General features: G+C 37.8%; 3 protein-coding genes across 17 annotated transcripts in view; 2 read left to right on the top strand and 1 right to left on the bottom strand.

The window, feature by feature from the left end:
* The first annotated feature begins 809 nt into the window (after positions 1 to 809).
* On the top strand, positions 810 to 8,472 carry LOC112566785 (1-deoxypentalenic acid 11-beta-hydroxylase-like). Of its 3 annotated transcripts, none has more exons than XM_025243142.1 (10): positions 810 to 918; positions 1,516 to 1,884; positions 3,118 to 3,286; positions 3,661 to 3,718; positions 4,343 to 4,406; positions 5,137 to 5,292; positions 5,633 to 5,691; positions 5,820 to 5,925; positions 6,259 to 6,318; positions 7,316 to 8,472. In XM_025243142.1, the coding sequence occupies exons 2-10, from the start codon at positions 1,700 to 1,702 to the stop codon at positions 7,488 to 7,490; spliced, it is 1,032 nt and encodes a 343-aa protein (XP_025098927.1). In that variant the 5' UTR covers positions 810 to 918; positions 1,516 to 1,699; the 3' UTR covers positions 7,491 to 8,472. The 3 variants fall into 3 exon arrangements, with proteins under 3 accessions (XP_025098927.1, XP_025098926.1, XP_025098928.1); XM_025243143.1 differs by lacking the exon at positions 810 to 918 and adding an exon at positions 2,070 to 2,132 and having other exon boundaries at positions 1,362 to 1,884; XM_025243141.1 differs by lacking the exon at positions 810 to 918 and having other exon boundaries at positions 1,356 to 1,884.
* A 1,161-nt stretch (positions 8,473 to 9,633) lies between these two features.
* Positions 9,634 to 17,642, top strand: LOC112567333 (rab-like protein 2A). Its single transcript, XM_025243993.1, has 8 exons — positions 9,634 to 9,753; positions 9,941 to 9,970; positions 12,463 to 12,542; positions 13,051 to 13,130; positions 13,379 to 13,490; positions 14,263 to 14,360; positions 14,694 to 14,777; positions 15,383 to 17,642. The coding sequence occupies exons 1-8, from the start codon at positions 9,653 to 9,655 to the stop codon at positions 15,488 to 15,490; spliced, it is 693 nt and encodes a 230-aa protein (XP_025099778.1). The 5' UTR covers positions 9,634 to 9,652; the 3' UTR covers positions 15,491 to 17,642.
* A 1,569-nt stretch (positions 17,643 to 19,211) lies between these two features.
* LOC112567332 (SH3 and multiple ankyrin repeat domains protein 3-like) overlaps positions 19,212 to 26,877 on the bottom strand; it is a 74,824-nt gene continuing 67,158 nt past the window's right edge. For all 13 annotated transcript variants that reach the window (XM_025243984.1, XM_025243982.1, XM_025243986.1 and 10 more), the window contains one exon: positions 19,212 to 26,423. In XM_025243984.1, the coding sequence (XP_025099769.1) occupies positions 23,026 to 26,423 (3,398 nt within the window). In that variant the 3' untranslated portion in view covers positions 19,212 to 23,025. The remainder of the gene's footprint in view (positions 26,424 to 26,877) is intronic.

The raw sequence follows: 26,877 nt of genomic DNA, 5'->3' as shown, positions 1-26,877 counted from the left end.
ATAGTCCAAAACTGTTACCATAAAGACAATGCAAATATCTGTCTAATCTATATTATCATATCAGTTGAATAGAGGACTCAACGAAATTTTTTTTTTTTTATTAATGTGTAGGCATGCATTTAATTCTTCCCGTTACTCGCCTCTCAGTTACAGCTATGCGACGATTGCAGTTTAGTTTCTGTGTTCTTGCTGGTACTAGTGTTGTCAGATTTTTTTAAATCAAGAAAAGACAAACCCTGCAACCTTAACTCAAAAACAAAATGTAGCGACTCTCTCCCTTTATTACTTCATCGTTGCATACACTTCTTATTTACCATTATGGTTTACAGTTCGTTTTATTTTTGACTCAGTACAGAAGCATATACTTACTTTGCTGACGACGACGACGATGATGACGACAACGACGAAACATATTATTTGTTTTGCGGCTACCTGTTCCTCATAATACTAAACTTACTACGTCACAAAAAGGACGCAGAATATAAGCTCGATCGGTGTGCCTGCGTGTCTGTGTCTGCTTATATTATCAGCAAAACCACTAAAAAAAAAAAGGAATAATCAGTTACTACCAAGATTTAATAAGTAGTTATAGAAGAGCGAAGCTTGTCAAACAACTAATGGTTAATTTAGAGACAGAAATGCCTCATCAGCTTGTGACCTTTAGGCTTTAGTCTCATCCCTATAGAAGGAGTCAGTACATCCGCTCGGTGTTCGTCTTGGATTTACCTGAACCTCCACGCGGACTTGATTAGACATGTACTGCTAAATATAGCTCAGACTGCGTGTCGTGAGGATTGCACCACTAGAAAGATCGACATAAAGGCAAACTGTACAACTGTCACCAGTGGGGTGAGCCGTGGTGGAGTGGGTCCATCGTATGAGCCAGAAGCATCCGAACTCCTTTCCCGCCTTGTCAAGGTCGGGGAGGACCTCTCTACACATCGATACTCACCCTTTTGTTCTGTCTCGACCGATACAATTACTTTCGTGATATCTATCTTTTTTCTTTCTTTGACCTTATTTATGCGACCATCTTCCGAAACAGCTGTACTGTATTAGACGTAAATGAGGAGGGTTCGCTTCCATGCACGGCACCATATCGTGACATTTTACTGTGCTGAATATAGTTCAGCCAGTTGTGAGGATTGCACCACAACGATCAGCATAAAGGCAGACCGTACAGTGAGTCTTGATGGGTGAGACGCGGAGGACTGGGTCTACTGTAAAGCATCCGAACACTGCAAGCTGGTGTTTACAAAGTGCACCATTTATTCCTAACTTACATGTGCACATTTCAATACTCGATCAATACTGTATATGTTATACGTACATATAAATTGTGTTGTTGTGGGAGGGTTGCAATGCATTAATCCTATTTCTATTATTTAATATGGAAAATAATAGTTTTAAAATACGAGGGTTTGTTTCATGTGAGCTCTGTTGTGGAACAGATTACACTCGTATGTAGAGGTCCTACTGTACAGACCTACATTTGAACTTTGTTGACTTCACTAGGTCGATGTCGGGCCTCAAGTTGAGAGAAGGCCACAGATCGACTTTGATGATCTCTGTTATTATGGTCAAAGCTGTTGATGAGGACATGCTTTGCTACACATGCTGAAAAACAAAATCTGCTACAAAAATTACGATTTAGAAAGCAGCAGCATAATATCACAGCTTTCCCCAGCTGAACAACAGCATGCAGCGAGTGAAGACTACGGACCTTGACACTCGCAGCAACATGGCCGCAGCTGGGACCACGAGAAACATTCAGCTCGGGCCACGAGTTGTTTCGTATCCGTCCGAGCAACTACAGCAACTTGAAGACTGTAATTCCATTTTACATGATGTGGAAGCATTGCACCGTCGTATGGATGACAAAGGGTGAAGCATGTTTTATTTCTATTTTATCGAATATATATATAAACATGTGTACACTGTATGTGTTATTGTGTATATCTGCTAATTCCTCTCCCGGGGGGGCGGGGACGAGCGATTATAACATTAGCCCATTATTGGATCACGGTATAAATTTATCACTGTTTATAAAGTACCTGTTTTGATTACAGTTTTGGGATATTTACATTGATGACATGAACCATTTACATCTGCAAGGGGAGGAGTTTGGGAAGGTAATCGAGGAGGGTCGATCCCTTATATTGCCATATACAGTATTAATGCTAGGCATCCATCAATTTTGTTTTAGATAATATATATTAGTTTCTACTGTTTTAAGAATCGTCGTGCAGTTTCAGTTTTTTAAGATATTGTTTTTATCTGTTTAAACCTGATGTTTATAAGGTTTGCTACCGTCTTTACAGTTAAAAATAATAATAAATATTTCTAACAAATACAGAATTAAAAACAGATCTGTGTGAACATTCTCTAAACACGTACTGATGTAGGCGTATTGCCTTTTATTTTTCAATGTCAATGAAGAAAAAAAATTACACAAGAAACACTTCAGAGATAATAGGTACATACTGGAAAACATCACACTAATGGTTTGTGTGGTGTTAGACTGAAATTTTCTAGACAATGATGCCAACAAAACTTCCCTTGTATGTAATTGTCTCCCCGGAATAAAGGTATCAATTAGGCCACTAGGGTGTCTTTGTAGTATTTTGTATCTTTTAGTGACTCAACCAAGGCCAGCGGTTAAACAGACTCATATCTGGGTTGTAGACTAAGCATTGTGGTCAAATCCACTCTTTCATGGTCAAAACGGTAAATGGACAAATCGACCAGTGACCAATCAAGTAAAGGTCCTATTCAAGCGAGTACTATTTTCTGTTAAGTACTATGTTGATGCAAATCTAGCAGTAGTTATAGCTTTTGTATGCACATCATTAGATGGCTTTCTTCAATTATTAGTATGTCTGTCATAAGGTATGGATGCCTAGATATCATTAATCATTTAAAGTGCATCATATATAGGCCTTTTTAAAAAAAATCATAACTCTTCAAAATAGTGATGATACCTTATAAACAGTAAAGTTATTTGACACATGTAGCAACATTTCATATCTGGCACAAATAATTATAAATAAATTGAGAAAGTTAAACTATTAGAAACTTTGTTCACCAGATTAGCATTGTATACTTTTATGACTTCAGCTACCTTTACATCCGAGGGTTCCATAATAGAGAGGAAGTTCTTCAAGCAAGACTTGCAGTTCTGAATTTTATCCGGGAGAGTGGTGAAAACAGGCTGAGTAGCACAGCACCATGGCAAGATGGTGTTCTACATCCAGGGTGTGGTGTGGGATGTGTTCCTTTTATGGAGGCAAGCATATATGACATTGCAAAATTCTTTTTATTCCATGATTTTGTTTTTTTTATTTTATTTTAGTGTAGTATTACTGCTAGACCAGTCACCTGAGATTACCAGCTGAGGAAAAAAAAATTAAAAAGAAGACTTGTTTAAATTTGTTTTTAGTCAAAAACATAGCATCCTTAAAATACCACAAAAAGTTAGCATAATGTTTGCTGGTCATGGACAAAGTGTAGACTGCAGCCAAAAAGGGCTTGGCAAAAGTTTGTATATAGCTGCAGATATTTTCATCATAACTTCAATCTCTTGATAAATAGGTGTATAAAAACTACCATCTTACATTGAAACATTTTATCAGTTATTCTACCTTTAAACAATCATTTCAGGGTAATACTGACCTCACCAACTCCCCAGCAATTCATGCAGTATTCGAAGGACAACGTGGTGAGTATTCTCTGCGTTTGTAGTATCACCTCCACAGTTTAATTTTTTTAAGGAGTCAAACTTGAAAGCTCTAATATGACTAGCAGTTTATGTTGTAGTCTGCACAGAAAAGTTAAGTAAATTGTGAATAGCGAATAATTATAAATATATAGAAAGCTGTGGTAAAATGATTCACATTGACATATGACCAAGGAGACAGAATCAAAATAAATTAAAACTGCTTTTTATTTTGCATTTTTTATCACTTCCCCACTTTTAACACCATTGCTTTTCCCCTCATATGTCCTCTCTCTCCCTCTTCCCACTCTCCTAGGGTGGTCCAGTGGCTGACCTGGGTTCAATTCTTGTCTAAGTGACGTTGTTCTTTCTCTGCAAGTGGCATCTGTTTACAGAGCTGGCTGCCTTGCCCTGTTATAGTTTTAGTTGCTGGCTCAGCATAAAACACCAAATACCCTCTCCCCTCTCCTATTTTCTCCCATCATCCCTGCCTCTCTGTACATATGTGTACATGGTTGTACACCTTTGCATACATGGATGTGAGTGTAAATATGTATGTCCTTGTCAGATGCATTGATTAGTGCATCCTAAGTTATTTCACAGTATAAAGATGGTTTTTTTCCACAGCCTTTGGTTTCTTTGAAAAATACTTTGGTGAAAAGGTGATTACATTTGACTACAAATGGCTTAGGTAACTAAATGCTGTTTTATTTTCATAAAAAAAGATAATTTTTAATATTTTTTAATTTGTGTTCCATTTTGCAATTTTTTAAAGAAATTTTTATTTATGAAACTAAATGTGAATTAAAACTAAAACTACTTAGAGATATATTTTTTTTGACTTGACTTCACTCATGACTCTTACTGTCAGAGTAAGTCTTCCCCGTTGTTTGAGCTGTTCAAGAACTTCAGTTAAATTCTTTCAACTGACCAAGGGAACAAATATGCATGTAGCATTTTATACACCTACTTTAGATTTTTTTTTAATGTTTAAAAAAATCACAAGGGTAGTGTTATATAATGAAACTAACTCCACTAGGACTGAGTCACTAATTCACTGATTTTTTTTTTTTTAATTCTGGGAATGAGAGGCTTCTACCAGCTATAATAAACTTGATGTTTACTTTGGTAAAAAAAAATATTGGAAATTCATAGATGACGAATTAGTCTTAAAAGAAATGGAATGTTTGAGTGAAGGAATACCATTACTACAGTCATAATAACAGGAGATCGGTTAATTCTGACACCATTCTATCCAAAAGTAAATCTTTATTTTTCAGTCATTGGCCTATCTTTAATAAAATATGCATTTTGGCTAGAAATTACAAAGTATGATTTTTTGTGTGCAGAATTGGGATTATATAAGCAGCTTTATCACATTTTTATTCTTTTCAAGAAAATTTGGGTCCTCTGTGTGGTAGGGCCATGCCTAACAACGGATTCACTGGAGCACATGTGGACAGGGTCTATATGGGCAAAGGGTCCAGTAATTTGCTGACTATGTGGACCCCTATTGGAGATGTTCCTATTGAGATGGGTGTTCTTGCAGTGTGTGAGGGCTCTCATCGGCTACCAGGGTGACTAGAAATTATCTTGCATTTTTAAAAGGAATTTATATTATTTGATTTATCAATTATGCCAAAAGCTGCTTATTATTTATTATTATAATACCTGTTAGTTATACATGAATAAACTCAAGAAATGCAAACTAATTTCATTATAACTTTTCTGGCTTGCATAAATTATCATCATTAGTACAAAGCAAGACATTGTAACCATGAAAATATCAATTGCGTTGTTAAGCAATAAAAACTAATTTTTAAAAATAGATCACGCATATATAGAACTCTATCCATGCTTTGAAATGTCACCTGTTGTGCAAATATAAATCACTTTTGATCTTTAATGTTCATGCAGCTTTGAGAAGTTCCAAGATACTTATGGCAACTTGGATGTTGATGATGCTAACCTTGATGGTAAGAGCAAATGATGTAAATGTTTTTGTTACTAATAAGAAAAGTTGACGCTTTTCTAAACAGGCTAGGTGTTTAAAGTTTTCTTTCAAAGATTATTTTTAGTTCATTCCTGACTCATTTGTGTACAGGAACAGGTTGGTTCACAAAGGACCCATTTGAAATCACGGAAAAGTTTGGGGGCAGATGGCTGACAACAGATTTTCAAGCTGGAGATGTTCTTATTTTCCCCATGAGGTAATTATTTGAACAACAGAATTTACTGTTTGATGTGCTATTACTTTTTTAAAATTACTATATATTTAAAATATCTTAAAATTAAAATTACTTTTTTATTACTTTTTTTTATGTAGATACTAGAGAGATTAAGCATTCATAATCCCTAGACTGTTACTGTTTCTATTTGCAGGTTGTCAAAGTTTTTGGACTGTAATGACTTTAAATAGCTTTAACATAAAGAATATTCAGTTTAATATGAATGTGATATTTTCATTTCAGAACTGTTCATATGTCAATAGCTTTAACATAAAGAACATTCAGTTTAGTATGAATGTGATGTTTTCATTTCAGAACTGTTCATATGTCAACAACAAATACCACCCAGTTTGCTCGCATCAGCTGTGACACAAGGTATAAATCTTAAACTTGTCCGTTTAATTGCAGTGGGTTACTATATTTATTTGTAAGATCAGTTCATGCCACCTGCTTTTGCCATTACTTTTTTGTGAGGAGGTTTAGTCTTGCTTGTTAACTACATTTGAATATCTGCAGATAATTTCTAAGCTGTGTCAAACCATGTTTACATCTGAAGCTTTTAAGCCTGGCCTCAGCACCCACCTCTTTGAAAATACCCTTTATACTCAAAAAAACTCTTCTGCTCAATCCTCAGTTTTTCCCTTCCATGCACTTTATTTATATTTGCAGCTGTGTTGTCTGTATGCTGCTGTTTGTGTTTCTTTGTATATGGACTACTTTCAGCTTTGCTTTTCAAAGGGATTTTTCACAAGAACATTGAGCATTCCTCCAAATGAGCAATTTCATAAAATTGATTATTGGTATTGTTGTTAAGCCAAGGTCAGATAATATGAGACCTTCGTTCTGCTACTGAGAATTATCATCTCCCTTGCTATATTTAGATGAAGAGCACACAATATAGCAACCTGTATTTTTTTAAAGATTGGTTAATGGTGGGTGGTCTCATAATGAGGCTATTATCGATGTTTTCAATATATAAGTGATCATGGTCAGACTAAAGAGAAGAAAAACTCTTGTCCTCATAATTCGTCGATTCCAGAAATGACAACTGTATGCTGCTAGCATTTAACATGTATGTGTGATGAGTTTTGTGTTAAGCACTTTGAGTTCTTAATGGTGGAGAAAGGTGCTATAGAAATTTTCTTCATTATAACTATTATTAATGCCAGATGTTTCGCATGTAGCAGTATGAGATTTTTGTTTACTTGCTGACTACTTTTGAATGGCTTTGAATAAAATTTTTCTAAGCCAAGCAGAGACCTAGCTCAGACACTCATAACTCTCCTTTGCCTAGACTTTAAAATTAACTAAAAAACACCTTTCAGCAACTGGTATGTCATCATTGATATTTTTATTATTATTATTCTTGTAGGTGGCAGCCAGCAAGTGAGCAGGCAGATTCCCGCTTCATGGGTGTGAGGCAGCCAGTCAGTTCACAGTATGGGCTCTATTCTAATGATGCTAGCCTCCAAAAGAACTCAGACTCCTCCACAGGCCATGCACGGCGTATCACCATGGAGGAGCTGCGCAAGCAATGGGAACTCTAAATAAGTCTTGCTCAGTTTTTGAACCAAAGCTTATACTGTGGTAGGAAATAGAAGTTATGACTTCACAATTAAACAGAATTTTGAAGAATAATTACTAAGTTCCTTTTAACTGTGATGGGCATACAGTGTACCTACAGTCTGATAAATTGGTGAGTGAAAATCTCACCAGTATTATATAACCATGTTGCATTATCTGGTCTTTCATCATATCGAAATGTTGTGGCAGGTTATACTGCATGGTTCTCCTACCATGCTATGTTGAACTTTATTTAATTAATTGACTGTTCTTTTTGAGTCCAAATTTCTTATATTCTTGATGTTGTATGTTATACGGGAATGAATAGAATATTCCTATTATAAATATGTAATTATTTCTTGTTTTTAAATGATGATATATTGCCAGTCATAATAAATTGATCAAATGGTGAATGAATGTATTAAAAGCTTTGAAGAAATCTGATTATGATTGATTGAAACTTTCTCATTTATAATGCAGTCAGTGGGTGTATCGCAATGAGTAATTGATAAATCAGAACATTATATTAATATTAAATTTATTATCATGATGAAGTCTTCATAAAATGAACAGTTTTAACTCCTACCATTTTACCTTTATATTTCATAATTTAATGTATATAAATACACTTCAGACATTTGTGAGTTTTTTAGGTGCGTGTTTGTGCAGATTTTGGTGACATTTGATTATGTAAGTGTTGTTTATAAGCATTATGGATCTTTGCTTGTGGATTTAGTAAGAGTGACATGCATTTTTCTACTTCTTTAATTTAATATAAAATGTTTGGTCTCAAATTGAGAAAATTCTTGTTGTTGTCATTCTCTGGAAATGTGGTGTGTTAATATTTTCCACCTGAGCCATCTTTTTATTTTGTGATTTTTAAAAATTAAAATTTATAATAAAATATCAATAAATACATTTCGCATTAATCTGGATAAAGCAAATAAAAATGTTTCTCATTTCTCATTAATTTGTTATTTTATACATGTTACTGTGTAAGAAGATTATTTTTCCTGCGTGTTGACTACATTTGATTTACTCTAGATTATGTATTGCAAAGCCAAGCTGTGACATTCTGAGATCTTTGTTCAGTTAAATGTTAGGACTTGCATGGCTTGTTTACTTTCTATGTGTGAAACAGCTTCTGACAAAAGAAAGCACTGTAATTAACATAGCAGAAAAAAGAAAGTGCCTGGAAAGAATACTATTGATTTGAGGATTGGAATTAATAGAGAAACTACTACGAAATAAGAGCTGATTTGAGGACAGGAATTAACAGAGAAACTACTAAGAAGTTAGAGCTCCTACAGTAATGTCTTTGATATCAATTATAAAGTCTACTTTCCTCTATAAAACAAACCTCTCTATCAGTTTATCAGTGTGGCATATATTTCTTGGATAACCAGCTTTCTACTCTTTGAAATATCCTGTGCAGTGAGGTTAGGCACAGTGCTTGTGAGAACTAGCTTTCACTAATTGTTTTTGATACCATCACCGTAATACTTATGCAATTTATTTTAGATGTATATCTCTTTACCATCTAGGGAAATGACTGTTTTGTTAGACATTCGAATCATAGGACCCAACAAATCATCACACTTTAGTGATAAGTCCTGGGAGGTAACTGATGTGATTTTGATGAAGTAACAACAAAGATATATATGCAGAACTTTGGAAAGGTCGATCAATGGTCATAAAATTAGAAGTACATTTAAACTACTTAGAAAATGTCATTCACATGCATGCATTTCCATGCATACCACCAATAAATAAATATACTGTTTCAACAATAAGAAATTTAGTTATGTACATAAGGTGGTCAGATATAAATTGTTCAATATAGAAATTGCAGCCTGAACACATGAGAAGAAAATGTTCTACAGATCTTTCAACATTGCCTATCTTTATATATATATATCTTTTTTATTTTTTGGTCCGACTTCGGATACACTTTTTAAGACATAGAGTCGTTCGTAGTTCATAAGTATTTATACAAATTTTTTAATTTTAAAGTGAGCGTTTCAAAAAAATTGGAGCAGTGTAGACAAACATAACTTGGTTGCTAACCAAGCTTTATCGCATTCACGAGCAGACGAACCGGAAGTATCCCATGCTCCTTCAGTCGGCGCATTCTTTGACAACAAGCATGGCGCAAGTAGCGCAGCCTGACTACGACAAACCAGATGACTCAGGGGAGATTCGCGTTAAAGTTATCTGTCTTGGGGACAGTGCTGTTGGAAAATCCAAGTACGCAGTGTTTTTTGGCTGCTTTGAATTTTTTTACACTTTTGTTTGACAATTAAGTAAACTTGCGTTGGAGGGTTTGACTAGTCGCTATACTTGTTTCGCTGCAACCTAAGCTACATGCTCATGTAATTTAATATGTTTTCGCTTAATATAGCTTTTCTGTTATAGCAGATATGTTCTGTTTCAGATTGGTGGAAAGGTTCCTGATGGATGGATAGTATCCTTCAATTCCTGACTTAAAACTTGATAACCATGTTATCTTGTAGTCGTGGGGCAATAGAGGGGAGGGACTGGGTAGATCCAGTGGTTGACAAAGCATTAAGCCACTGAGGGCTTTAATTACTGAGGGACAATAAACATTAAGTCACGCGTTCTTCGGTTACCATTAATGTTTGCCAGCTATTTCTTCCTCAGCTCATACAGGCGCCTGCATGCCTCCTCCAAAGAATGATCTTAGACAAAAATGTGGTGGTGGATTTCATGGCCAAACAATCTGAGTTTGCACCGTTTTATTGGTGTCATTAATTAGACGATTAGATTTTGACCGACCAGTTCATTCAGCTTCTTCGTCCTTGGGTATTTAGCAAGCAATAACAACAAATGCTCAGACTGTCAGCTCCACATAGGAAGGGATGGAGATTAATAACTTTTTTATACAGGCATACGATCAGATTACAAATCATTTAAATGACTGATATTTAAATGATTGTTGATACACAAATTAAGGCCTTAAAAATAAGTAATGTAGTGTTGAATGTATGGTTCATATCTACAAAATTTCATGGTATATATTTTTTTCATAAATCAACATGCCATGAATAGAAAAATACGTAGCTCGTAGCTCTGTTTCCTTCATATCTACAAAATAGATAATTAATATTGATGTTAACATGGTTTGCATGTGTCTTCAGGCATGAAGTAGAAGACACATAGTCTAAATTTAATATATTTCTAATGTTGGTATTTCTTACACTTCTTGTAGATGGGCTTACTGTAAAATTATACCTAAATGGGGAATAAAACTCCTATACTTCTTGAAGAAAATATTCAAGTATCAGTCTTGCTGATAATAGTCCTGTAATCTCTTTTTATGTGTTAGAACAAAAAAGATCTGCATCTCCAACACCTTGATTCGTTCAGATGTATCCAAGACCATAAAGAAACAGTAAATAGCAGACTGTCGAAGACTGAGTCATATTGCTCAGGTTATTCAGATTTGTGTCTGGCACGATGGACTCTGGCAGGTCATGAGATCATTCAACATAGAGGAGGGACTGATCCAGATGGTAGCAGCACTCTACAAGAACGCCTCCAGCGCGGTACTACTCAACAACCAACTAGGCGAGTTCTTCGCGATGACGATCGGGGTCCGTCAAGGGTGCCTACTCTCTCCCATCCTTTTTAACATCTTCCTTGAAAAAATCATGCAAGACACCCTCCACAACCACCTTACCTCAATCTCCATTGGTGGCAGACCCTGTGCAACCTCCGCTTTGCAGATGACATTGACCTCATGGCAGGCAGTAACAACGAACTTCAGGATTTGACGGACAGACTCTCCAGGCGAGCGGGGCCTATGCATGGAAATAAGTCAGAAAAAGCAAAGTAATGATTATTTCCACCACCGACAGCAGCAGCAACATCGTCATGAACGGCCAGAACTGGAGAGGTCAACAGCTTCAAGTATTTGGGTGCCACCTGACTAGCGATGGTTGCTGTACAGCAGAGATCCGTATCAGGATTGGTATGGCAACATCCGCAATGTCAGGCTGGATAGGATCTGGCGAAGCAACTCAATCAGCTTCAGTACCAAGCACAGGCTGTACAAGTCCCTCGTAGTGTCAATCCTACTCTACGGCTGCGAGACTTGGACGCTGCTTGCCGCAACGGAAAAGAAGCTCCAGGCCTTTGAGACAAGTGCCTGAGAAAGCTGCTGCATCTCGTACCGCGAACACAAGACCAACGCATACGTACGGAGCACCGTAACCTCCCTCGTGGGCCACATGACCCTTCTGGCAACAGTGAAGCGGCGCAAGCTCGCCTGGTTCGGTCACGTCACCCGCCACAACACCCTGTCCAAGACGATCCTACAAGGAACCCTCGAAGGGAGCCGTCGTCGTGGTCGTCCGAGGAAAAGCTGGGTCACCAACATTAAAGAATGGACCGAACGCGAGATGCCAGACCTGCTCTCATCTGCTCAAGACAGGACCGGGTGGAAAATTCTGTCTGTTGCTGCTGCCGGACGGTCCCCCCTACGCCCGGACCGGGCATGGGACTGACCTGACCTGATTCAGATTTTAATGTAATGTAGGCTTTGAATGGTAATCTCTTATAAAATATGCAGCCATAATTTGACACTCTGTACAATTGTGGCAGAAACCTGGACATCATTCCATAAACTAGAGTAATAATGTTTATCTAAATTAACCCTAATTGCTGTTTATTTGACATCTCTTTTAAGATATTAAGCTGATTTTGAAGGCCATTCTCTGTATCCTAAACTGGTGCAACATCAGTGACCATGAGAGTTTATTTTGCCTTTTGCAAGGATGTTATTGCACAGCATAAACAGTTTCAGCAAAATGTGCAGGGGTAGTCTTTATTTTCATCCTTTCTACTAACTGCATTTTCTTGCAGTCTGTTTAAAGGTCAAGGTAAATGTTTCGATAATTCAAAAAATGTTTGAAGTTTAGCTTAACAAAGGCTTAGCAAACCACAACAGCTGTCAACATATGCATTGACACTTTTCAACCACAAAACAGAGATCAATGGTCAGAAGGTATCAGTTGGTAAGTAATGTTTCTTTTTTTAAGACATGAGTACATAATCACATTTTTGACAACACAGGGATGGTAGCATGGCTTCAAAAATTGTACAATGAGTTGATTGTGAAATTGGATATCAAGTAGACCACAAAGGAATGTCTGCAGTAAGAGGTGGTCAGACTGTGATTCACGTAAAATAGAATACATTTTTTTTAATTGATTGTGTTTTTATGGTAAGATGTTTCTTCTCAAAAGTTTTTACATTTTTTATAAGTAATAAACTTTATTTTGCATATGGTGCACCGTCAAGTTTTGTCCAGATTTAAATCTTAAGTAAAGACACTGACTCAAAAGACAGGAATTATTCCTGCATTTAACTTGCCATTGTTGTTTTAAATTTATTTTTTAATTTTACCTTTAAGACAATGTATTATAGTTAAATGTCCAGGGAAACAAAAGAAAGAGGGCAAAATTAATAGCAGAATTTGTTCTGGCTGCATTTTAGACCGCTGTTACTTGGCTTTGTGATTAGATTTTTGGGACACAGCAGGACAGGAGCGATTCAACAACATGCATCCTTCTTACTACCATCAGGCCCATGCCTGTATATTGGTGAGTAGTTGTAAACCCTTATGGTATTTATAAGACAGAAAAGCTGCTCAGAATGCTTATCTTCCAGAAAGAGTTTTTCTCAGGGACACCGAAGTACTTAGTTGTACTAAGAGAGCACAGTTCTTGATTGTTTTGTTTCCTTAACTTAGGGATAGGATCAAATCTCATTAATAAGAATGTAGTTCACCAAAGAATATTGCTTTTCTTGTTGAGAGATTAGCAGTGTTGTATCAATCTGGTTTTTACAGGTCTTTGATACTACAAGAAAGGTGACCTACAAAAACCTGCCTCAGTGGCTTAAAGAACTGAGAGAGTATAGGCCAGAAATTCCTTGCCTTTGTGCAGCAAATAAAATTGATGGTAAAATGCTGTTTTTCATTCTGCCGCTTATCAGATTTCCTTCATTAATTTTTAATGGTTTTATGAAATGGCTTTATATATGTATTTTTTTAATTGTTTTATGTAATAGTAATTACAATGTAGGCCCATTAAGCAGTGGTGATTGGGGTCCAAACTGCTTAACCATAGCTTAGTTGGTCCGCGGCTTAAATATTTTTGATAATGTATAAATAACAATAAATAACTAAAAAATAAATCTTTTTTATTGCAATTTTCTCATGTGTTGATCCACGAGTCACCATTTTGAAAGTAACGCTGTAATCTCACAATCACGATAATGTATAGAAGTTATAAGCCAGCATTCAATTATTTAATCCACAATAGTGCACAGCATGTCAACCACGGACATTCAAAATGTTAAAATGACAGCTGTCAACATCTGTCTTGAGTGTTTGAGAGTCTATGTCCAGGTCCAAATGATACAAAGTGTCAAAAAATTGGGATCCAAGTATTTTGCACGGCTTAAGCGAATTCGCAGATTACTGGACCGCGGTTTAATGGTCTTACACTGTACTGGATTTGTGTTCCATTTAATGCACTTTATTTCTCTTACTGTATTTTTTTTTTTCATTTGTGATTCATTCATTTCCAAGGCATTTGACTTTCAGATGCAGGTCTTCCAGTAAAAGGATTTTGTATTACATATATTATGTATCTTTAAGTATTCACATTTGACAGTCAGTGTGCAGAATGTAATAAATAACAAGTATTACGTGTTCTGATGCTTATGCAGTGGATACGTCAGTTACAAAAAAGACTTTCAACTTTGCAAAGAAACACAACATGCCATTCTACTTTGTGTCTGCATCTGATGGAACTAATGTTGTAAGGGTGAGTGGGTATGCAGCTGTGTCCCTTGGATAGAGGCTTTATCCCATCAGTGTTTGTACATTTTCATTCATGCCAAGTTGCTCCATTTTTTTTTAAAAGCCTAATTTTAGTTCACTGTAAAGTAAATTTTGAATTATTTACTTTTTCTATACTTGAGATTGTCAAAATAAGTTTTTTTGGGCTTTCATTAGTGAATGAATCCCTGTTGCACGAAGATTTTTCTCAGAATGCCAGACGAGGTCTTGGATCTCATTAGTTCTTCCTAAATTTGCTTCAGTTACTTAGGATTATTTTTATTATCACTGACCTTTTTTTTATTTTTGTATTTTTCAGTTGTTCAGAGATGCCATTAAGGCAGCCATGAAGTACAAAAGTAATCCTACAGATATCATGGATGAGATCATGCAAGAATTGGAGGTAAACATTTACATTGAAACTATAATATATTCAGTTTCTTAGCATTGCTTTGATGAAGTAAGTGTTTAAAAATTTGATGCATTGTACCAGCCTACTTCAGCAACAATTTCTGTCTGCTTCTGATCAAGACAGTAATCTCACTGTAAAGTTTGAGAATTTTACACAAATGTGAAATATCAGTTTGACCTTTCCCAGGTTGTCAAAAAGAGACATGGATTATGTGTAACCTTCATGCGCCTCAGCATAAACCTTGATATGAAGCATCCACAGAGTAATGTACCCCAGGCCAAAATCCTCATCCAAAGCCATGAGTTACCTTCACTTTGAGAAGCAAAATTGAGTACAGCTGTGGTGTAGGATTATAAATTGTGTGGCAAAGTAAAATGTCTTTAATGCAACAAATAGTTATATAAAATACACGAACTTGTTTACACACATATATATATACCAACAATAGACCATAACCCAAATAGCAAAAGCAGCTGCTAAAGAAAGTATTTGAAAGTATTTGGGAACCCACAATCATTGGGTTGGTCTTCAAGGAAGAGAAAGTCTGGCAGATTCTGAGTACAAAAAGACAATAGTAATATTACCTTTTCTTGCAGAACTTTGATTTGGATCCAGGAAACAGCAATGGAGATTCCAGCACAGACAAGAAATCCAAGTCAGCCATAGGGAGTCCAGCTACAGATGACGGAGTTGTTATTTCATGAGCACTTTTTTCTCTCTTATTTTCACTTGTTCTGTAAGTTATTGCTGCTCCTTCATGATTATAAATGTGGATATTTGCCTCAGGCCATCTATTTCTGGTGTGTGGTATAAATGAATGTTGGTTTTTACTCAGTACTGTAGTTGGGCTGTAATGGCAAGTGAAATTGCAAGTGGGGCTTAAATGTTAGATTGTGACATTCTGAATAATTTTCTCCTAAAATTTCAGTTTTTACACGAATCATTTACTTACAATCATGCTTTAAATGCAGCTGCTCACAGGTTCTCTGAGGCTATCACGAAGGAGAACAAACTGACCTTTATTCTTGAGGTCTCCAGTATCATTTGACAAAGGAATTCTCAGTTACATCAAACTTCTCCACGTTGCTCAGCTTTTCCTTGTACTCAGTTTGGAAATTGTATTGCATGATACCCTGATCTGAATAGTGCATCTTTGCCACTGCTGCATCTGGTCTCCATGACAACTGACACCAGTAGACTAGTTCCACTGGCAGATCAGTTTGTCTGGTGATCAACTAGTACCAGTAATGGGATGGCCGATGGGGATTTAGGAGATTGAATGGCTTTGAGCATATTACTTGAAACAAAATGTGGTGGCTTTCTTGTACTGCTTGAGAGCTGTGTTTCTGGAGCAGTTATAAACAATCGTTTTGCACTGAAATTTGTACAGAAACAATTCAGAACTTTAGCCTATGTCATTTAAGCCCAACATACCGTTTCACATTTGTCCCTTTAAATTTCAGCTTTTACACCTCTTAGTGACCTTCACATGAGTAAAATAATTCACACGTGAAATGGAAATTAGGGCTTAAAAATATGCTAACATTTATCCTGCAGATGTGTGATACCGTGCTTATACAGCCTCAGTAGCATTAAGTCTTTAAACATCAGCATTTTCTTGGGAGCTGTAAGCTATAATGAAACTGAAGTGAATAATTTCAGGAGCTTCATGAATTGTCATACATGTATGGCTTGCCAGTGTTTGTATGACCTATAACTTCACAGAAGCTTCATCACATAAACAGTTGTCAGGATGATTTCATGAGGTCATAGCCTGTAGCTGAAAGCAATGCATACATCGGTATTGGATCTTTCTATTTATGCTTTTCAGTTCTTCAGCATTGCATTTCAAATGTTTGTCACCAATACAGTGACTATTGGCTGTCCTGAGTTCAGATCTGGTCTTAGGCATGCTGTTCATTTTCTGCATTCAGCATCTCATTATAGGGCAGACTGCTATGCCATGAAATAATTAGTTGTGGGCTCTGTGGGCTCAGCATACACCCCTTTCTGTCCCCCTATAATTCATGCCAAGAAGTATAACAGTAAGAATTTTAAAGGGGACATAGGGCCTGTGGCCTTCTGCTAGTGTGATTGTATTTTTTGATGTGGTGCTGTTGTCTAGCTTTTTGCCATTCTGGTGAAGGAATTAAAAAAGGAAGAGAATAATCTTGCTGTGATTTTGCTCATGAAAGTTTGAGCTTCAACCAAATCAAGCTTGTTTGATTTTATACTGGTGATGCTAGCCTGTGTGGAACAGTAGGTGTGCACATGCTAGATCCTTTAAAGTCAGAAAATTTATCTCTCTAAATTCTAAAACTACGTCAGTGTGGGATCTTGCAAAATGCAGCTGATCACAAAAAGGCAAGATGTTACTCTTTTTCACTTTCACCTAAGGTCTTTATTGAAAGTCACTGCAGCATTGTGGGTCCAACAGGTAAACATTTATGTTAGAAATCAGCAGATATTCAGAATAGGGGAAAGAAAGATATGTGTTGTTTGGCCAGACAAGTTGACATCTGCTATTGACATCAGGTGCTTACTGAATTTGTGATAGTACAGCTTTTACACAAGCTTATTTAATTGTAAATATATTTATATTTATATGTCTTTGTCACTTAGCAGTTGTCAAGGCAAACTCAGGGTAGTAAAGATTATTTTTAAATGATTACAAAGAACATGTTATGAGGACATAAATCTTCATATTACCACAAAATTTGATTGCTAATATTTATTTTGAGAATAAATACTATGTTTGGGGTTTTTTGTGCAAGGATTTTGCAGGGGTTTTTTTTTCTTCAGTACATTAACAAAATAATGAGTATTTGACATTTTGAATAAACATGCGTAAATGTAGACATATGTGCCCCTTTTGTCTGTACTTCTATCTCTTTATTTCAGCAGCAAAGTAAAATTTTTTTGCTGTAGGATTCTAAGATTCTTATTTGATTCTCATTTTACAGAAGTTTTGAATATTTTTCAAATTATCTATTTAATCTTAAAAATGTAGTGGGATATGTTGTCTGAAGGGTTGTGATTTCATGAACCCTTGTTGTGCCAAGACTGATGCAGAGCCAGCAGTTTTCACATGGCTTCATAATTACACCAACACTAGTCACTGCTCTGTTATCATTCATCAGCAAAGAAAAAAATAACTTACAAGAATACTGAATAAGGTGGAGTTGAAAGTGCATCCAGGTAATGTTAAAAACTGGGAAAACAGTATACCACCCCTTCATGACCACTCTTTCTCACTAAAAATAGCAACAATAAGCTTTGGAGCCTATTCTTCTTAACATTGTGTCATGTGAGGGCAGAGAGATCATTTCCTACACTCATTATTAAGGCACACAAAAGTTTATGATCCACATTTCCAACAGTGTGCTCTTGTCCCATTGTGACAGTGTATCTGAATGTATGGGTACTTCAGCAAGCTAGAATAGACAAGCTCTCCACTATATGCTGTTGATTCTTTGAAGGCTCCTTTCTCCACTACTTTATTGAAATCTTGTTTGTCCACACTCCCTTCACTCCTCATCAGACTCGTGCATTCTATCCTTCCCTCCCACTAAGACAGTCACATACGAACAACAGACATCCTCCCTCTGCTGCTAAGCAGGAGAACTCTCTTCCACATCACATCCGCCACTCAGACTCCAAGGCTACATTCAAACAATCTCTGAAAACATATATATTCACAAAGTACTATCCCTGAATTACTATCCGTATCTCTTGTATTACTGTCTGTCATGTTAACGATCAAGTATGGCTCCAATTGTTTACAGTATCTTTCATACCTTCAGCTGCTTTACATTCTGTGCCCACTACATATCTCACCGTTCACCATCTGTTATCAGTACTGGTCTACGCAGCGAGTACAATATATTTTGGTTGTGATGTTGTGTATTATAAATACCCATTATTATTACCTTCTTGTTCCTATTTGCCCCCACTGGAGCATAGGGCCGCAACCATACCCCATTATTATTACCAGAGACCAGAAATTCCTTAGCAAACTCACAAATTAGTTTTTTTTCCCCCTTCTTATTTCACAGGATGTGCACTTGCAAATTAAAAGCTATGTGAACATTTTTCAAAACTGAAAACTGCTTGGTCAGACAAATTGTGTGCATTCATAATTTAGTTTTTTTTTTGAGGGGGCAGCTTAGTTTTTCCTCATTTTTGTGCATGTCAGACAATAAGGTTGTGAATGAATCTTAAAATATATGTGGCATAAAGAGATAACTCAGAAAATTTATATTTGTTTTAATTTTTATATTTTGAGTGTGGTTTTTTGTGTACAGCAAGAATAAATGTAAAAGAGGTCAGAAGACTTGACAGATGGTGGGGTGTTCATAGGCATACTTTAAAAATTCATTCCTGCACTGCTTGCCAACTCTTTATTGTGTAAATACAGACACTGTGCAACTTGCAGTTCATTTAATATTGAAAGAAGATTTCAGAAAGTTCTACGATTCCAGAATATTGATATGTCATCTGCTCTTGACATTATTTAATAAAGTTTACATTTTCCAGGAATGAACAATTTAACAAGTAAGCTTTCTTTATCATTCTTTTCATTGTATATGCTCACATGTACATTCAAAAGTAGATCAAATGCCAATTACAATTTCACACACAACAAAAATATCCTTGTTTTTATATACATTATTTTACAATGAAAACCATCTTAAAATCTGCAGATCCTTGTTTTTAAAAAAAAAAAAATCAGGTCAAGCAAGTACCACTAAGTATAAATGGTCATCTACATAAAAACTGCCCCCCAAAAATATCTAATTAAATGTTTAGTGGTGCTCTAGATTTAATTTTGGTTATCTCATATGCTTATTTGGAGCATATGAATGAGTATTACATACGACTTTGCAAGGTCCACTTGTTCATCTTTTAATTGTCATAGACAGGCACTTTAAATCATTTTAGAAAAAACATGCTTATGACTTATCCACCCCTACCCCAAAACCCGTCTGCTCAGGTAGCTTGCTTACCTTTTAAGCAGTGCAAGGAACAGGTGAGAATTAGCTGTTCATTCATCAAAGAGCAAAAGCATGTTTTGCAAATAAAAATCATGAATAAAGGCAGATTTTAAAATGCGCTTCTCTTCTCAAAACTTCTGAATCACTGTTTTACTTTCTCTTAACACAGCTTTCAAACTAACCACGTTTTTGTGATGTTTGTCTGGTGCCAACATACCCATGATAACATATTTTGCTGTTAGTTTAAAACATTTTTTGTTGATTACTTTTTCATTGATGAAGATGCTTTGCATAAATAGGAAAAATCTGGACCCAAGTCAGCAATAACTGCAGCAGAGGGTCATTCAGAACTTTAAATACATGATGCTTATGTCTGCATTTTTCAAACATACTAATATTGATGGACATTATAACAAGGTGCTGAGCTGTTCAAACCTGCTACAGGTGCCAGAAGAGCTCAGTGGCCTTCAAACATGATAATAATACAACAATGCTAAAACAAAGAGTTTTAATTGTTTTTGCACTGATCTGTGGAAACATGTTTAGCTACTGCATGCAATACCAGTGACTCATAAACAGGACCATTCTACATGTAGATAGTTTTTGGACATCTTTCACTGCCCTGTTAATAATCATCTGATCTTAATTTGCAAACCTGTACTTGGTGTGTTTTGCAAGGCAATGGCTTATTGATACATGTACTACAAAGATAAACTGTTGAAGTAAATATCCAAATGAATGACAGATTACCTAGGATGGCAATTTCAAGCTTAGTTTTGACATATAATGTTAATGGAGATTTTCTGATGGTAGGAAGCTTTCACAATGTCTTTAGCTCAAGTGAAAAACTAGTGAAAGGAGCAAAATAACCTCAGCTACAGAAAGAAACATGGAAACATGATATCATAGTCTGCTCTATGTAAATATTGATGCAGTGAACTGCTTAAATAGTAAACATATTTCACTGCAGTCAACAAACATAAATATGTCATACATATGCAAATATAAATATTTTCCATTTCAAAAGCAAGAAGATTTAAGTTAATAAAAGCTGTGTTTAAAATGAAATAGACTGTTTTCCATGCAATAGCAATTATTAATTAGCTATTTTAAGAATGTAATAATACAAGTCAAGCGTATTACTACTAACTTAGTAGCAAAATGTGATAAACCCATCATGTTAAATTCAGCAAAGCACACGTATATCAATATCACAAAGCGATTGTTACTCCATTTAACGATTGTATTTATTTTGCATATTTTAATCTCAAATTTGTTTTTGTGGCTTCACCACACCTTACAATTGTCAGTAGCATCTTTTACAGGAATCATAATGAAGCCAGTTGTTTACTATTTAAATATTTGTTAAACATATATATATATTTAAAAATTATTCTGATTTAGGATATGTTTCTCAACAATGAAAATACATTTTGATACAAACCTGAAAAAGGGTGTCTTTAGGACTCTGGTCGCTAAGAGGGGAATGGAATGACAGTTCATTCACATATCTTAAACTCCCATGGATCATATGTTTGGCAAGCGACATAAACAGACTAACAAGATTAGGCACAAAGTTCAATGTCTAACAGACACTGGCTATACAAAGATAAATAACTTTCCCAATATTTACATCACAGATACATACCAAACGTAGGTATATCTAATGGCATGGGGAACTCAGTCAACACCAGTTAGAGTAAGCTATGGACAATGATCCAGTTCCCCTTTACAAAAGAATTTTTAAAATCGTATTGCTGTCTAATATTTAAATGCAGCTTTTGTGTCAGTAACTGTTTTAACCGAAAGCAGAAATGTGCCTCCAAGAAAGTAAAAATTTGGGATGAGTCAACGTTTCAAGAGGACGGGGATGAAATGTACACCGAAAAAAGAGTTAATGTTCTCATAATTACATTCTATGTGATGATTTTGGCATGTTATTGTGGAACAGGTAATTGGTACAATCTGAAAAGTGCCAAGACTACAAGAGCTGGAATGTTCAAGCATATGTTAAACTACAAGCACTGAAGGATGTCCAAACAAGCCAGAACCAAAATTAGTTGGTAGACACTGCAAATCGTGGTCTGCTAGTCTTGATGGCAAAACATGCAACTTAAGATTATGTAACATTTAGTTACTCCTGCATTTTACGTGCAGGATTGTCACCCTTGCAACACCCTGAATTTACATGATTTTTTTCTTGTATACCAATTACCTAACAAAAATAAAGTGTTTAAGCCCACTAACCAAAACAAATCTTTGGACCTATCAAAACAGAGCTTTAATCAATACTACACCCTGTATCCCAGTGGCTGTTGTTTCCATCTAATCAGTGCAAATCATTACCCTTTCGTCTACACAAAAAAATTGCAAAGCAGACATAAACAGTTTGTAATAGTAGGGATAGGTTACTTTTAGAGCACTTGTAACAAAAGCACACATCAGCCCCAAAATGTCAGAAAATAATTAGCATATTCATTTCATGAATGGATTATTACTAATGCTCCACCACAGTATGTGTGAGCATATAAGCTCATGTATTCAATAAAATGGTTGATATGTTTTCAATATAATGGCATCAGAAGTCCCTCTCAAGTACAGTGAAGCCTGCCTTGGATAAAGACTTCTAAATAACACATTATTTTTAAAAAAAAACCAGCTTATCCATGCAATATTACACCTGAATTTGCTTTAGAAAGCAAGTACTAGATATTTTCACTTCCCACTGTCTTGACTACATGTACTCTGACAAAGCAGACTAGCTTCCATCGCAGATGTATGCAGCGCTGTCCTACACCACAGGTTGACCCTTTGTTGCTGACAAGTAAATGTACAGCCTAAGTTTTAGCACTGCAGCTTGTCTGTTGTATTGGTACATGCACATACCTGTCACTGTCAAATCACAACAGCAATGAAATGCCATGCCCTATTTAAATCAGTGGGCTGGCATTGCCTGAAGCCTTCCACAATCTTTAACGTCCTACCATCAGTCCCTTGAACAGCGTTTTTCACTTTTGCTGTTTACTCAATTGGCCCAGCATTTGTGAAGTCCTGAATTTCCATCCCTTGCTGTAAGACAATGAATGATAAATAATATCCACAGAACTACATCAGATCGAAAACTATCGGTCATATTCACACAAAACTGCACACCATCATCTCTGCAGGCTCCTGACAGGAATTCAATGGCACAAAAGCGTATTGCATGGTCGCTTGAAGGTGTCTTGAAGTAAGTGAGGAAGCTCTCAGCTACTGGAGTTGCTTTGTAGAAGGAGGCGCTTGATTGCACGCTGCAGGGCCATACGATGGCCAACCTGGGTCACACCAAGGTCGGAGTAGTCATTTCGCTCCAGCAACTGCAGACGATGGCCATCCACTCTGTTCTGGGCAAAGGTGGGCTTGTACTGCCCCATATCCAGGCTGTCCAGCCAGGCCAACACATCATCACATGTCCACTGCTCAACACCTTTGGTCTGGAACGCCACCTGGCTTTGTGCCCTGCCCACTGAAAATTGTGGAGGAGGAGGGACAAAGGTACCAGCAATATCACTGCTTGAGTTGCTGGAGGCAGCCATTTCATCCCCAAAACCCGGTGGTGGGGGAGGACCAGCAAGGTCCTCATAGTGATAGACCTTATTGGAAAGTTCCCCTCTCTCCCCATGCTCACTGGACAAGGTGCTTAATGATGACACAGAAGACACAAAGCTGGCAGCATCATCACCACCGCCAAAAGCTGACCCGCCATGATCACCAGTATAGACATCCACACTCTCTAATCCAAAGGATGGTGGAGGTGGAATGATGTCCACCTGTGTCACATACTGCTTATCATTGTCTGCAAAACCTGTAGGGGGAGCCACCACAGCCAGATCCTCAGGGACCTTCCCATTGGCCACCTTGCGTTTGATCGTGCCATTGCTAAGCGTTGCCTCGGTATGGGAGTGGTCATCCGTCACCCCAACCAATTCCACAACTTTTACCTTGCTTCCATCTTCGAAGTTGGCTATCTTGTCCTTGATGGAGATCTTCGCTAGCTGGTCACCGCCCTTCACTGGTTGAACCTGGACTGCAACAGCATGGTTGGTCTTGCTAGTGGCTGAGCTTGCTGATATCAGCTTGGGCATATTGGGGCTTCCACCGCTGGTGTCAATTTTTGATGTGTTGATTTTCTGCAAGTATTCCTGACGAGCCTTCTCAGCCAGGGCTAGGAAATTGCTGGAATTGATGGTGCCAGTTTTAGCAACAGGACTTGTGTTAGATGCTTTAGTGGTAACAGGCGATGTTGCAGATTTTGTTGCTGGTGTTGTAGGCCCAGATGTTTTTCCACCTGAGACAGCCTCATGAGTGGTCGAAACTGCAGAAGTCTGCTTGTAGTTATTGTTCCCAGCCTTCGCTGCTGTTGGCATAGAGGCTGCAGGTGCAACAGTTACAGAAGGGAAGGAAGCGTTCACTTTTCCAGGAGGAACTTTGTGCATTATCTCCTTCGGCTTGCCCATGTTGTTGTCTACGGCAGCTTTTGCTTGGCTAGGATTTACTGAAACTTCTGCCACATGAGACTTGGTCAATGGCTTTTCCTCAGGGACACTAGACTTGGCAACAACTTTGGTGTCACTGACTTTGTTACTAGGACTCTCTGCTTTGTTCTCTCCTTCCTCTTTCTTTGTTTTACGCAAAGTGTCCCCGCCAAAGAACTTAGCTGATTGTAGTTTTCGATTCTTGTTCAACCTTGCCTCTATGTCCTGTACCACATTTGAGTCGGTGGAACTTTCCAGCATTGTCTTTCGTTTGGCAATGGCAGCCTTCAATGCTTCCTGGTTGCGTTCAGCCACAGTCTGGGTTGGGTTCACTGAGAATGGTCTCTCTATCAGGCGAGGACCTTCAGTCTCAAGGCGAGCTTTGCGCAAAGCCACAGCTGCCAAGATGTCTGAGGTTGGTATCGTAGGTGCCTGGTAGGAAGGACTCTCAGGAGACCTGCTCAGATGATCTCGTTTCTCTGGAGAGGTACTGCCCGGCAACATGAAAGGAAGGTTGCCAGGAGGTGGTGGTGGTGGAGGAGGAGGAGGTGGAGGAGGACTTTCTAAGGGCAGTTGTGGTGGCTGAGAGGAAGGCAGAGGTGGTGGAGGCTGTGACGGTAGAGGAGGCGGCTCAGAATACTGGGAGGGGCGATAAACAGCTTCGTCACTCTGGTGATGTACATACACAATGCTGCTACCTCCTTCACGCTGATATATTTCTTTGCCATGGAGAGCACTCCGTTCCTGCCCTAGCACAGGGCTTTGCTGCATGGAGCTAGATCTAGAGCTGCTGGAACTCGACATGACCCCTGCATCTGCCTTTGAAACAATGCCCTTTGTCCAGTCTTCAGTCCTAGCCACTGCTGGTGTGTCTGACTTCACTATGTATGGTTTCTCCATCCCTACCGATGGTCTGGAAGCATCTCTGCTGACAGCTATGACCGTGACTGGTGCACTACTTTCCTGTGACATTGAACTGTAAGCATGACTGTTGGCAGATGAACCCACTGGGGATGCTGTCTCACTGGATGTCGATGCAGAGATTGTGCTGTAGCCAGATACAGGAGGCCTTAATTTGTCCTCATCACTGTCATCATAATCTGGTTCAGGTTCATAGAAGGCTCTGTCGGCTGGAGGGCGAAAAGGATCACGAGCAGCTATTCCGCCATGAACATCTGCAGTTACCAGAAGCCTGGCATTGGGGTGTTTCTTGATAAATGTTTGTGCTGTTTCATAGACCCTGTCTTCAGCAAAGGACACTCCCTGTTTGCCACTTGGTGTGGAGCTGTCATTGCTGAAGCTGTTGGGGTCGATGTTGCCCAAACTAGCACTTTTTCGATGCTGAAGCTTTGCATGCTCCAGTGACTGTGTCATGACAACTGGGTTGTCTGTCAGTTGTGCATTGGTGCCTGGTCTGAAACTGGACTCGTAAGGAGACCTCTGACGGGCAGCAATTTCCTCTGCAATGTTGGCATACACTGACTGACTTCCACCGCTGTTTGTATTGATAAGTACTACTTCTCCTTTTGGTGGAGGCAAAGGAGCTTTTCGTTTCGGCACTGGTGCGCGAGATGGCAGATCAGGAGACCCAAGCCCACTACTGCTTCTGTCATCCTCAGCTTGATGGAAATTGGATTTCTCAAAAGCCACCATGCCAGGAATGGTTGGCACATAGACTGAGTGAGATTTGCCCCATGTAGCAGAGCCTTTGTCCAGGGTGGATCGTCCATGTTCTGGACCCTCTGACACACCAAAAGCCCTCTCGTGGACCACAGTGTCTACACCACTAGGCTCAAGGTCAGCCAGATCGGGCGTGCTCTTTGAACGCTCCATGGTGTTGCTGCCCGTTTTCTTGTGGTATTTTTTGATGCGCAGTTCTGATGGACTCATCTTGGAAATGGCACCAGACCGAGGATCGCTGGCAGCAGATATAACCGGCATGGTTGGTGACATCGAGGCATCTTCTGTTTCCATGTCTAGCACTGACATCCGCTTGATGGCATGAGCAGCTTTCACTGATGCTACCTTCTGTTCTCCAGGTGACGACATCACAGAGTCTACACCATGCACAGAGTGTCGTCGAGCTGTGTTTTGCTGATCAAATTCTGCTATAGTCTGATCCAGTTTCTCTGTCAAAGATTACACAATGAAATAAATTAACACATAATTTAATGTTACATAATAAAAGTAAACACTGTGACCAATCAACCAAATTTCTCTTAAACATGGGCCCACACTAATGTTATCTCTTGTAAACTGATTCTGCAAATATTTTTGCTTTATACAAATCCAAAAATAAAAAATCTTCAGCAAATGCAAGACTTTTCAGAGACTGAAGACTGTACTGTAAATCTTTGTTTATTTAATCAAACAATTGTTTCAAGAGACACTGGGCCTTTTATTTTTCCCAAATTATCAAAGTTTTAGATCATTTTTTTTTAAAAGCAGCATTGAAAAAGCATGCTGGGCCATTCTTCATAATAGCCTTTAAGACAGATGTAACCTGCTTATGAAAACGAACAAGTTCACATGCACATCTACATTAAAGACAACATGTAGGTACTTGCTCCTCCCAAACACACA

This window comes from Pomacea canaliculata, linkage group LG6 (assembly GCF_003073045.1).
Source record: "Pomacea canaliculata isolate SZHN2017 linkage group LG6, ASM307304v1, whole genome shotgun sequence".
Taxonomy (NCBI): Eukaryota; Metazoa; Mollusca; class Gastropoda; order Architaenioglossa; family Ampullariidae; genus Pomacea; species Pomacea canaliculata.
The sequence above is the reverse complement of the archived record's forward strand: the minus strand, read 5'-3'. Positions and strand labels throughout refer to the sequence as shown.

Bases quoted from the DNA above. Each gene is read 5' to 3' on its own strand.
- LOC112567333 (XM_025243993.1), top strand. From the start codon at position 9,653: ATGGCGCAAGTAGCGCAGCCTGACTACGACAAACCAGATGACTCAGGG. The intron at 13,131-13,378 runs GTGAGTAGTTGT...TGGTTTTTACAG, and splicing joins AGGCCCATGCCTGTATATTG to GTCTTTGATACTACAAGAAA. The intron at 14,778-15,382 runs GTAAACATTTAC...CTTTTCTTGCAG, and splicing joins AGATCATGCAAGAATTGGAG to AACTTTGATTTGGATCCAGG.
- LOC112566785 (XM_025243142.1), top strand. From the start codon at position 1,700: ATGCAGCGAGTGAAGACTACGGACCTTGACACTCGCAGCAACATGGCC. The intron at 5,293-5,632 runs GTGACTAGAAAT...ATGTTCATGCAG, and splicing joins GGCTCTCATCGGCTACCAGG to CTTTGAGAAGTTCCAAGATA. The intron at 5,926-6,258 runs GTAATTATTTGA...TTTTCATTTCAG, and splicing joins GTTCTTATTTTCCCCATGAG to AACTGTTCATATGTCAACAA.